This window comes from Dendrobium catenatum, unplaced genomic scaffold, assembly GCF_001605985.2.
Source record: "Dendrobium catenatum unplaced genomic scaffold, ASM160598v2 fragScaff_scaffold_1117, whole genome shotgun sequence".
NCBI lineage: Eukaryota > Viridiplantae > Streptophyta > Magnoliopsida > Asparagales > Orchidaceae > Dendrobium > Dendrobium catenatum.
The window spans coordinates 1,312,201-1,325,930 of NW_021319579.1; the positions used below are offsets into that span (position 1 = coordinate 1,312,201).

General features: G+C 36.3%; 1 protein-coding gene across 1 annotated transcript; it reads left to right on the forward strand.

The window, feature by feature from the left end:
* Positions 1 to 582: 582 nt before the first annotated feature.
* LOC110113790 (E3 ubiquitin-protein ligase SGR9, amyloplastic-like) lies at positions 583 to 2,115 on the forward strand. The gene has a single exon (XM_020846485.2). The coding sequence runs from the start codon at positions 1,337 to 1,339 to the stop codon at positions 2,078 to 2,080; it is 744 nt and encodes a 247-aa protein (XP_020702144.1). The 5' UTR covers positions 583 to 1,336; the 3' UTR covers positions 2,081 to 2,115.
* Positions 2,116 to 13,730: the final 11,615 nt, after the last annotated feature.

The window sequence follows — 13,730 nt, forward strand, 5'->3', positions numbered from 1 at the left end:
TAATAATCACTTTTATTAACAACTACAGTCCTCCCAAACAAACTCTTAACATTTCACATCTATTATCTCATGATGCAACTATAAAAACAAGATTTTTTTTTTTTTTTAACTATTAGGGAATTCGAGCCCGGATGAGATGAGAGGAATTTCTTCCATCGACCACTCGGCCGCAGACCTGATCTCCTATAAAACAAGATGAAATCCATAATTTCTTGTCTCCCATAATTTCAAGCAACAAGAAGATAAGAGGCACATCATCCTACGCAAGTAAAGAAAGTTTCACTTACACTTAGGTTTCATTTGGGATTTTGCTTTCTAAAACAGAGTTCTAGTACAAAAAGATGCTTTTTAAGAAATACGTCCCCAGCTTCGTTTGGGACGGCTTTTTTAATGCAAATTTTTAGTTAATCATTCACACCAACCATGTCATGATGCACCTATAAAAGCGAGAAGAAATCAATAATTTCATACATCCGACAAATAAGAAGCAACAAGAAGAGCAGAAAAGGGTGTTGGAAGGGAAATTCTTCGCATTCTTTAAAAAAAGGCAAAAAGTGTTAATCGGCTATAACAAAAAATATTACGCCTAAGCTATAAATCATATGCATAAACTAAATCATACAAATTTAAAGTTTCTTATATGTGATGATTAATCTTTTTATAATAACTTTATTTTTTTTAGGAGGCTGAGATTTTTTAGCTAATTAAGATAAATTCATACACACATCACAGACAAAAAACTATTTAATTGATAGCCAAAACTCTCAACCAACCAATCAGATAAATTATTATATTCGGACGTCGAATGTTGTCTGAAGACTAATCAGAATGCGCCACCTCACCTCTTGCTCAATACTGTGGCTCGGTGCTACTCGTTACCGCGGCTCGATGCTACTGACGTTCTGCATCTGATTGATCTCTGGACGACGTCCTAGATCCGGTCTCTGCAGAGAATAATTTCTTAACAAATCAAGATGGAATCCTTTCCCTGTTTCTAATAAATTTTTATGAAATGGCCCCAAGTTCACTTTCCATCGACAACCCACGAGCCTCTGTCTCCCTCCTTTAACCATGGCGGCGAGCGCATCCCCTTCCTCTTCTCTATAATATCATTCTTTGGGAATCAAAAAAAGTGCAAGACGACAACCTAATCTGAACCCTAACTCCAATAATCCCCTCCACTCTCCCACTCTCTGAGTCACCGACTTCCGCTTATCTCAACCATTACTGAAGACAACGGCAAGCAGACGAAACTCGGCTGGCCCCGGCCCGGCCCCGCCAATCTTCCAATCAGCCATTTTATCAAACACCTTACCAGCATTCGATCCGCATACACATGGATTCCGCCACCGACGAAGCCATCATGGCCTCGCTTCTCAGACTCAATCCCCAAACTCTCCAGTCCCTCGCCGGCGAACTACGTCTGCGGCAACGCCGGCTGTCTTTTCTTCTACTTTCCCCTCCCCACTTCTCCCTTGCCCTTTCTCATCTCCGCTCCCTCTCACTCACAAGCAAAACGCTTCTCCTCGCTCGCTTTCTTCTCCGGTCACTTTCTCTTCTTCAATCCCCCCTCCAGCGCCCCCCGCACCGCTTCTGCCTCCGCGACTTCGACGCCGCCGTCCTCCTACTCGCCATGTGCGATTCATACGATCCCTCCACCGCCGTCCCCGGCATCGATTGGCGATCTCTGATCGCCAACCGGCTTGCCCAAGAAGCTCTATGCCTCGCCGGACTCGGTGGCGGGTGGTGGCAGGTGATTGGTCCTCATGTGGACGCCGCAGGAAAATGCCTACGGCTGGTGGAGGCCGTGAAGAATACGTCGGCTAGCGGCGGAGCCGCCGCCGCTGCTGCGGCGGTCATGTCTCTGGGGATTGCGGAAGTCGGGGAGTGTGCGATATGCGGGGAAGAGATACTGGATGGCGGTACGATGCCCTGCGGACATCCTTTTCATTGGGGTTGTATTTTGGAGTGGCTGCGGATGCGCAACACGTGTCCCTGTTGTAGGTTCGAGCTTCCAACTGTCGATATTTACGGTGAGATTGAAAGGGTGTGGAAGATGATCATCAAGATGGGAGGATGATCATTTCAAGTACAAGAAATTATTGATAATATTTCAAGTTCTACGTATAAATAATAAAAAAATAATTATCATATCATTTTGATCTCTAATCTCAATATAAATTCAAGATCTTTAGGTTTCATTTAGGGATAGATTATTCTATACGGGCATCGAACGTCATCCGGAAGCCAACCAAAATCCGCCACGTCATTTTTTTGCTCGGTACCAGTGTTGGGTACCATTGTGTACCGGGTGACGTGTCGTGTTCTGATTTGTTTCCGGACCATCCAGTGTGATTAATTATTATGTGCGAATGCCGTCTGGAGACTAAACAGAATGCACCACGTCAGCCCTTGCTCGTTACCACAGCTCAATACTTCTCAGTATCGCACGTAGCGCATTCTGATTAGTCTCCAGACGTCAATAAAAAAGATATCGCAAAAGAAGCGTTTGGATATGTATTACATCATGATATCCTGACAACTTTTTTGTCATGATAAAAGTATATAGCCGAGTATTTATCGTATACTCCAAGAAAATGGAATGCATGATGGGTAAACATCAGTACACAGCTCTATATTTTAACAAAATAGAATGCATAGCTGACTGTTGTGTTGTGATGCATGCATAGTCATATTACATAGTTCTCACATAATAATTTCTTATTTTCAAAGAGATAGTTTATTATATTGTATCAAATTATTTTTGTTGTGAGTGTCATAATGGGGAAGATTAGTGAGAATCTCTCTCTCTAAAGTAAAGATGGAGATTTTGAGAATGTGATTAAGGTTTCATTTGAGATAGTGTTCATTTTTTGTTTCTAAAACAACTTTTTAGTACAGAAATTTCTTGAATTTGAAAATTTTGTACTAAAAAGCCGTTTTAGAAAGCAGTACGAAAGTTGTCCCAAATGAAGCCTGAGGCTTTATTTGAGACGATTTTTTTACTGCTTCTTAAAACAAATTTTTAGCACAAAATTTTTAACTTTGATAAAAAAACAGTTTTAAGAAGCAATAAAAAAATGATCTTAAAGAGTGCCTAAACAAGTGGATGAGCAATTATTCAAAGCCACTATTGGAGAATAAATAAAAGAAAGAATTACAAGGTAGCTTATATGGGAAGGCATATGGCTGTATTGATGGATCCAAAGTTTGCTTTGCATTGAATTTCCTAAAATGACCTTACTATCTATTTTGAAAAAAAAATAAAAAATAAATTGCACTAATCTCAAAGCAATTCTCAAGTCTTAAGATATGTGTAATATCCCATGCAAATCCCTAGAGTTAAGGAAGGTGGCATAATGGTATGATCAAACTTTTTAAATCCCACATTATAAAAATAAAATAATATGGCTCTAACTTATGAAGTTGTAAACTCTATGAAGCCTATCTTTTTCTTTTGTTACTATTTAGGGTGATTTTTGTCACACAAAATAGGAAAAATAGTAAGTAAAATAATATTTAAAAAAGATTAAAAAAATTATATTTCTAATTTGTTGTTTCTCATATGCTTTAGGTTTTGTCTGGGATAGTTTTCTTACTGTTTTTTCCAGCAGCTTTTTAATACAAATTTCTTGAAAGCAGCGAATAAGTAGAAGTGAAAAGTTATCCCAAACGAATCCTTAATCTCCAAAAATAGCTATCTATTATGATAAAGAGAGGTAAGTGAATAATATCATAGTATCTTGATATATTTTTTATTGGATGAGCACTAAAATTATTATATTTGCTTTGAGATAAGTGCTATATTTTTAAATTTTTTAGTGCACATATCTTAAAAAGCAAATCTAATATTTTTTAGAATCATTTTGATAAAAAAATTATATCAAAATATCCTCAATATTTTTTTCTATAATTAATCTTATTATATGGGAATATAATGCATCTATAGTGCTAATACAATGTCAAAATATCCTCAATATTTTTTTTCTATTATTAATTTTATTATATGAGCAATATAATGCATCTATAGTGCTAATACAATGGTCTCATTATCATGCATAAACTATTATGATGTCAGAAAATAATTAATCTTATTATATGGGAATATAATGCATCTATAGTGCTAATACAATGGTCTCATTATCATAAACTATTATGATGTCAGAAATACAGTGGTGCATGCATCAACTAGTGTAAGAAGATTAAAGAAAGAAAACATTATTATAAATAATTATAAATATAATTTATTGATTAAAAATTAAATGAATTTATTTATTATTTATTTTGCACTGTCCATAGCTTGTCTCATGTGAATGAGTAAGAAATTAATACTTCCAATTGCCTACTTATTTCATGATATCAAAAGTGATCATGATTGGGAAAAAATATTGGGATAATTTGTTACAATTTATATTAGGATGAATTTAAACACCATTAGATTTACTTTAAGATTAGTGCACCACATTAATCATTTATGTGCAACACTCATCTTAAAGCAAATACAATAATTTTTCAACTCCATCCTGATACAAATTATATTAGATCATACTGACATAAATTTTTTTTTCTCATGGTGTATGCATTTTTGCCTAATTTGAGTTTAAATATACATCTTTTAGCATTAATTATCATATGAAGTCAATATATAATTATTACGTGCTAGAATATTCATGATAGTAGAGTGAGAAAATGGAATGTCTTAGCATTGTATGATGATCTTGCACACACAAATAAAAGATGAGTTGTGAGAGATGCTAGATTTTTTATGTGAAAAAAAAAAATTATGGTGCTTAGAGCAATTAAAATGATCCCACCAATGTACTTTATCATTTATAAATGATGTATTTTCTCGTAATTGGGGACTGCATTGATATAATATAATAGAAAATAAATTATAGAAATAAAGTTATCTTTAAGAGATTATTTGTTATCTATTTAGTCATTCTCCTTTAATTAGAGAAGATCAAAGATCAAGCAGCCAATATAAATATTGGTGTTGACGTTGAGAGATAAACCATGACAATGACTAGGGGTGTCAATTTCGGGTCACGGGTCGGGTTCGGGTCGAACCCGAAACTGACCCGGCACTATTCGGGTCAACCCAAACCCGACCAGTTTTTAAAAACGGGTCAGTTTTCTTGACCCGAACCCGACCCGCTTCGGGTCCGGGTCAACTCGACACGACCCGAATGACCCGTTTCCAACAAGAAAATGGCTAATTTTTGGGTCAAAAATGGGTCAACTTTAAGATTAGTGCACCACCACATAAATGATTCATATGCAACACTCATCTTAAAGCAAATACAATAATTTTTCAACTCCTTCCTAATACAAATTATATTATATCATAATGACATAATTTTTTTTCTCATGGTGTATTCATTTTTGCCTAATTTGAGTTTAAATATACATCAAGGAGCCATGATTAGCATTAATTATCATATGAAGTCAACATATAATTATTGCGTGCTAGAATATTAATAATAGTAGAGTGAGAAAATTTAACGTCTTAATATTGTATGAAGGTCTTGCACACACATGCAAATAAAAGATGAGTTGTGAGAGATGCTAGATTTTTTACGTGAAAAAATACAAAAAAATTACGATGCTTAGAGCAGTTAAAATGATTCCACAAATGTACTTTATCATTTACATATGAGGTATTTTCTCATAATTGGGGAAGGCATTGATATAATATAATAGAAAATAAATTATAGCAATAAAGTTATCTTTAAGAGATTATTTGTGATCTATTTAGTCATTCTCCTTTAATTAGAGAAGATCAAAGATCAAGCGGCCAATATAAATATTGGTGTTGATGTTGAGAGATAAACCATGACAATGACATGTATTATACGTGTAGGTGATGGCGTGTTTCATTGTTGTTGGTGACAACAATCATCGACCTTTATGTCAATAACAGGCATCAATCTTAAAAGCGACATATTACATCGACATTATTGGTGATGGTAAATAATGAAATTATCGAGCATCAGCATTGGTATTAACAATGTACATTAGCCTTATAGGCGAAAGTGTGCGTTGATGTTATTGATGGAGGCAATTGAAGAAGTTGGTAGGCATCGATTCTTTTGTCGACATCATGCACAAGCCTTAAAATCAATAAAATGTGTTGATGTTGTTGGTGATGAAATGCAATAAAGTTGACATGCATCTGTTTAGTTGGGTAACAGTCTTTGGGAGACTGTAGTGGTTAGAAGACTGTAATTGGGTGATAGTAGTTAGGAGACAGTAAATGAGTGATAGTGATTGATAGATCATAAGCGTGCGTTAATGGACAATAGACCATAATTGGATAAATGTGATTAAGAGACTGTGGTCAGGCAATAGTTGTGAATATATTATAATCATGTAAAATTGGTTGAACGATCATAGTCCGACGATGGTAATTTAGAGACGATGATTAGGAAATCGTAATTGGCGAGGTTGGTTGAGGATAATAATTAGATAACTGTGGTAGAGCTATGATAAGTTGATGAAGGTGCTCGAGTGGTGATGGTTAGAGAGATGACAATCTAATGACAAATTGACAATGACAAGATAATGATAAATTGATAGTGATGGTTATACAATTGTGATTGGATGGTTGTTATCGGATGGAGCATTCCGATGGTGGTGGTTGAGAGGTGATTGTGAGACCTCGTTCCCTTACTGTTCCTCTCTGACTTGGATTTTCCTACCAGGATCGTCCGGGACGATAGTGAGATCGTCCAGGCCGATCTGTACCGTTCAAAATATCGTCCTGAAAATAGTTCTGGGAATCGTCCAGGACGATCGATTTTGGTCTGATCATCTCGGGATGATCTGGCGATCAGCCGGGCCGATCAGCCTAATGATATAAGAAAATCATCCCGTTTTGAGGAGAGAGAAAATCATTTTAGTAAAAACAGATATTTTGAAGAGAGAGAAAGAGAGGAAAAGTAAAGGAAATCCTTGGTTTTGGAGGCCGCGGAGCGCTTTTCGTCCGACGCTGCTGTTGGAGAAAATGTAGATCTCGTGGTAAGGACTCCGAATCCTATTTCTGTTTTCAGAGATATTGAGTTTTGATCGAGTTGTGCACTGTTTTGTGTTTTCGTAGTCGAACTTTTGACCCGGTTTTGTATTGACACAACTTTCACCGCACAACTTTTGGTATGTTATAGATATGACTATTGTACACGATTTGAGTATTTCCTACGACGATTTTACCATTGAAAGACAAGTGGGAACCTGGTTGAACGTTGGTTGGAGATAGATCTTGACCTGTACAGGATGGTGGGCCGACGGGCTTTCCTTTAAACATCGATTATGGATTTCTACAACAGCACTATTGATGGGAGTCATAAGGAGTTTTATATGCCGACGGGCGGCCGACGGGCAAAAGAGTGACGACTCTTATTGATTGAAACCAACGTACGGATATCTACAACAGCAATATGGATTCTACAACAGCACTATGAATTTCTACAACAGTACTATTGATCATAGCTAGTGTTTGTGCTTGTCGAGTAAGACCATTGTATGGAATTGCATGTATATGATATTGCATCGTATGGATTTCCTGATATGCATTGATTTATTGATTTCCGATTGATTTATTGATCTTGATGGATTTATTGAATTGATTTATTATTGAACGGATTTATTGATTTTATTGATTGATCATTGATCATTGATACTATTGATTTTGCATTGTATTGACTTGCTACAATTGATTTATCGTATTGCTTTTCCGATTGATATTATCGACTTGATTGATTTATAGATACCGGCACCGATATTGATATGGATTATGCGTATTGATTCATTGATATTGACACTGATATTTATATAGATTGTACCGATTGATAGATACCGACATCGACATTGATTTGGATATGATATTGACATATGGATATTATTGATACGACAGATCCTGACATGCTATTGATACATCGATACATTGATTCGTCGTACCGATTATCGATTGATTGATTGAATGGATTGCCGTATGGATTTAATTTATCGTAGAATAGATTTCTTTATGGAGCTGATTGTATTGATTTCATTGTATGGATTTGTTTTCAATTGCTAGGTTGATTTATTGAGTTGATTCGATTGTTTTATGGATTTTCCTGCTGATAGATATAATTGACTGGAAAGTGCTCTATTGATTGAGATAATTTCCCTATTGTAGCATCGTACGTCGTTATTATTGAACCGTTCTCGCTGTCGTAGTGTCATTAAATATTGTATATTGATATCGAGTAAATCGTATTGAATAATTGGATTGACGGATTTGCAAGAGTACGTTCTGACACGAGTCCCTTATTGAATTAATTGATGCTATTGATTGCTATTAATTGACACAGACATTATATTGATTAGACTGATGATATAGATTCAACGAATTGACTAGACGACACGATTGATTGAACTGATAGTATTGATTGATAGCCACTGCTACGATGGATAGATATTGACTGGAAGCACTTACTGATTTGATTGCTGGGGAGTATTGATTTATCGATGTTTTTACCGCTGTATTGATTATTGACTATTGATGGATTTGATTTCCGTATCTGCATTGATTCATTGATCATGTGCGATTGATTTGATTGACCTGCATATTATTTTCAGTGTCGTGCTTTGATTTCAGTTGTAGGCTTTGGTGACCTGCTGGGCTGGTTAAGCTCATTATATGTGGTTGATATTTCAGGTGCAGAGCCTCCTACGTGATGCTTCTTCGGTTGCTGTAGCTTTGTTTTGTAGCTTTGGTAGACTTCTGTTTTCTAGCCGTATGGCTATTGTATATGACCTTTTGGACGCTTCTGTTGATTGTATATATGTTGATATGTGAATTATAGTAGTTGCTGTACTTCTTTCCTGTAATGCAATTGTCTCTGGATGACTGTATTGAACTGAACGAGAAACAAGATAAAAAGACTGATAGAAAAAAAAAAAGAAAAGAGATGAAAAGATTGATAGATGAATCCTTTCACTATTGACATCTGGGGCATCACAGTGATAGCCTAAGGGTGGCAATCAAGTTAAAGCGGTTCGACGACATTGGTCAAGTAACAGTAATTCAACGACTTTTATGACAATTCAACCACTATAGTTGAGCGGTGGTGGTCCAATAATGAAGGTTTAGTTGTGGCAAGTTGACATCGATGGTCGAGAAAGGGTTGTCCAATTATGGTGGACCGGCGACGATGGTTTAATTTTGAGCTTAAATAAAATTATTTTAAAATCAAATCAATAATATTTATTATTATTATTATTATTATAGTGCAGCAAACCCTAAAAATCAAATTTCAAATTTCTAACAAATCTCCCTCCATCAAAAATCTGAAGTATAAAAGCCTGATCTGTTTCATCGGCTCAAATCTCCCTTCTGCTCTGTATTGCTGCCGGCTCATCCCTTTGGAAAGTGGAAACCCTCTCTCTTTGCTGCCCAAATCAGGATAGCTTCCATTGCCTTCGCATCAAATGGGTCGCCTTCTCCTCCTCAGTTCCCCGGCAACTCCCATCCATTCCCAATGCCGCTCATCGCTCCTCGCCGGATCGATCCATTTCGTCGTTAAAGCTGGAGGAAGAAAGCGGAGGAGAAGAATCACGGGAATCGCGCTGATGGAAGCGTTGAGACTTGCAATCTCCCTCGCTTCCCCCTTTCGAAGGTTACCTTCGACGGAGCTATCTTCCCTTGATATTTTCCTTCAATACGGCGGTGGAAACGCCGGAGGAAGGCCGCCGATCTGGACCGGCGGTGCAAGCGGACGGTGGTGGAGGTGGCCTGGCAGCGGGAAGAGCAGATCGAAGACGATTTTCGCTGTTCTAGTAGTCCTTGTATTGGCATCTGCTCCCGTACTGGTGGGCGGCGGGAGATCGCTGGAGAGGGATGTGGGAATTAGGGTTTTGATTCCGGTGATTCTGGGGATGGGGATTGCGTATTGGAAGCGATTGGTTGGGGTGGCGATTCTTGGGCTTGCGCTGTATGTGCTTGCGTTGCGTAGACGAGGCAAGAAACGATTTGGCTGGCGTTGAGAAATCGAATATGAAGACATTGTAAGTTACAATTTCTCCCAAGAATAAAAGGAAATTTTGTTTTCATGTATCTGTGGAATAATCTGAGGTGAGCTTTTCTCGACGATATTACTTCATGGTTTAAACTTTATTCCTGTTGTTGTATGATGAATCTTGGGGTCTGGCGTCCTATTTTAGGCAGAATTTATGGAATATTTATCTTAAATTTTCCCGCTAATGATTAAATTCAGAATTTGTTAAATTAACTAAATCATAATATTTAACGGTTTATGGATTTTTTTTCCGGTCTACAAATCTTAATAAATAGCTAAATAGTTTCAGAATTTAGCAAAATTTAAGTTGTCTTCTCAAATTATTTCCAGTTTCTAATTTTCTCAAGTTCTATAAAATTTGAATTTACGGAATAAATCAAATCCTGCTTGTTACCAAACATACCCTTTAGTTTACCATATTGTCATTTTATTGTTCAATTTTATTCATATTCATCCCCATTCTTTTATGCAAGATTTAAAACAAAAAAACTCCAACCACGTTATTTCAAAAGCAATAATTCTATTTAGGGGTGTAAAGGAGTATAATCGAGCTTGATTCAATAATGTGTACGAACTCATGCTCCAACTCATATAGTGAGCCCGAGCTCAACTCATCAAAAATAGCTGGCCCACTCGAGTTTGTGCCAAAGTTATGAAGTGAATGAAAATGATCGGACGATCGTCAGGACAAATAGCAGGATGTTATTGTAGTAGGCTATGACAAGACGAGTGATGATTTGTCAATGTCTCAACGGCAGCTCGCTTGATATGGTGGATATGGAGTCATGGGATCAATGGCCTCAGGGGAAGTTGTGACAGGAGCTAACTAGGTAATTTAGTGATGGGACCAATGATGTTTAAATGAGAAGAGTGCATGAATAAGCCAACTTGCAAGCTTACGAGCTAAGTTGAGTCAAGCTCAAGCTCGACTAGCCTGAAAAAACCGGCTCGAGTTTGAGCCAAAATCATGAAGTGAATGAGAATGACTGGATGAGAAGTGGGGAGAGTAGCAAGAAATCACTATAATAGGCTGTAATGGGATTGCGGTAGAGTGTCAATGTCACAATGGGAGCTTGCTTGAGATGGCAGTTATGCAGTCATAGAACCAGTGGCCTTGCGGGAAGTTGTGATTAGAGCTAACTAGATAACATAGTGATCGAATCAATGAATTTTAAAGAAGAAGAGGAGTATATGAACAAGTCTGCTTGCAAACTCATAAGCCAAGTTGGGTTGATCCCCAGCTTATATAGTGAGCTTGAGCTTGGCTCGCTCGAAAATAGTGGGCTCAAGCTTGAGCCATAATCACAAAGTTAATGAGAATGACTGAATGAGTAGCGGGCAAGTAGCGAGATGTCACTGGAGGAGATCGTGATGAGACGAGCGGCAATGCGTCAATGTCGCGACGAGAGGTCGCTTGAGATGGCAACTATGGAGTCATCGAACCTGTGACCTTGGGGCAAGCTATGACAAGAGCTGGCCTGATAATGTAGTGATGGGACCAATGATGTTTAACAAAGAGGAGTGCATGAACAAGTTGGCTTGCAAGCTTACGAGCTAAGTTGAATCAAGCTCGAACTCAATTTCATATATCATACGTGCTATAATATGAGCTTGAGCTCAAGCTCATGACTGGAACAAATGCTCGTTAACAAGTCACCGTAACTCACAACTCTAATTCTACCCTTTCGTGATCCAAATATGATAAAACATTTGTTCTCTAACATGTCGCTTATGAACTTTCAATTGAATATTGATGTTTCATTTGTAAGTTACTTAAACAAATTGTAAGTTCATGTAATTGTTAAAATGCAGCTGACATGTTATTTCTACTTGTGTATCTCATTTTTTTTTTTGTTCAATTTTGTGTCAACTTCCATGGTAGCTTCCAGAAGGTTCGGAAATGGATCTGGATCTTTCTGGCGATCTCAGCCTTATTTTCAAAGGTATGTCTTTGACATATTACATACAATTGAACTATATTCATCAGAACTTCATTGCCAAACCATATGGCAATTAACTGTGCTACAGTAATAGAAACAAAGTAAAAGATTTGTTAAAAAAACCAGGCCAAGCAGGTCTTACATTAGCATCCAAATGAACCTTTGCAAGCCTCAGATAAGGTTGTTTTACATTGTTTTTTTTATTGTTTCAATGCATAAACACAAAGTTTATTTTATAAATAATTTATTACTTTAATATATTTATTATAGTTATTCCTTCATATTAATATTGTTTTATTATCATTAAATAGGAGACTATTTATTACATGAGCTTCGGTGATTCATGTGCGACTTATTATTGATTTGATATAGGAAATTTTATGCTACTGATTAATTAAGTAATTCTGATTAATTAAATATAAATGACCGTTTTCATTGTTATATTATCCGTTAAAATTATAATAATTAGCTAAATTGAATAATAAACATAACTTAAATTTAATTCGACTTATTCGAAAATTTCTTACATAGACTCATAATGCTAAATATATATTTTTCTTAATTTTATTAGTAAAATTATTATTTTTTTAATAAATTATATTTAATGCACGAGCAAAACAAATTAGAGTGATAAATATAAGATTTCTTTTATTTTAATAATGATAATATAACTAAAATATTAATAATATGATTTTTTTTTAATTTTTATTCAAAATCTAGCTTGATTTTAACCAAGTCAATCTTCAAAACCCTTTTAAATCCTATCCTTTGATTTTAAAATCAAGAGAGGGTTGGATCGTAATTTGGCTTGGAATAGAAGTCCCTGGGGCTTAAGAGGGGAAGAGGGACCGGTTTGGGTGTGATTGATTCGGCAACCGGAGGGACGGACGGAGGCGGGGGAGGGGACCTGTGCCGAGAGCGATTCGTCGTTTGGGATTCGGTAATCTCCTAGCCAATCTTCTTCCCTATCTTCTTCATCGTCTTTGCCATTCTCTTCATCTCCATTTCATCTTACCCTTTTTCTTCATCCGATTCCTCTTCCCCTTAATCTTCTTCTTCTTTCATTCTTGGATGGCCTTATTCAATTACAATTAAGCATTGAGGCTTTGGACTTTGATCTTCTTGATTAAATCTGAGACGAAATTTATTTTCCTTATCTCTTTTGATAAGATTGGTAGTAAAAGAAGTGATGAAAGTTTGTTGGAATGTATATAAACACATATGATTTATCTTGATAAATCAATGACTGCACGTATTTCACTTTATTTGGATGTGCCGCCTCATGTTTTTCTCCTCTTCTTTGAGTTTTTCTTGAGGCTAAAAGGAAGATTACATGATTTTCTTGAGAAATAAAGAATGGAAGAATTTGTTCGGTTTATTTCTGCAAAGAATATTAAATACAACACTCTGCATTTGGTTTTTTTTTTTTTGTAAAGCTTGAATAATAGTTGATGCGTTTGAGTTTTTATATTCGACACCAAGCAAATTTTATTAAAATGCTTATCTGAATTTCTTTCATTAATTGATTGTGAAGGGCATTTTTAGATGTATGCATTTTTTTAACTATCAGTTTGGTAGTGATTGGAGAAATGGAACAATTAGTCAAGAAGTTTTCACAGTTTCAATTTCAAAGATAGTTACAAGAACATTCTCCATTTCAGATCAGGTTTATTATATAGAATTCAAGCATAAACACTGAATGTCGTTCTCACTTATGCTATATTTTGTGGTT

Bases quoted from the DNA above. Each gene is read 5' to 3' on its own strand.
- LOC110113790 (XM_020846485.2), top strand. From the start codon at position 1,337: ATGGATTCCGCCACCGACGAAGCCATCATGGCCTCGCTTCTCAGACTC.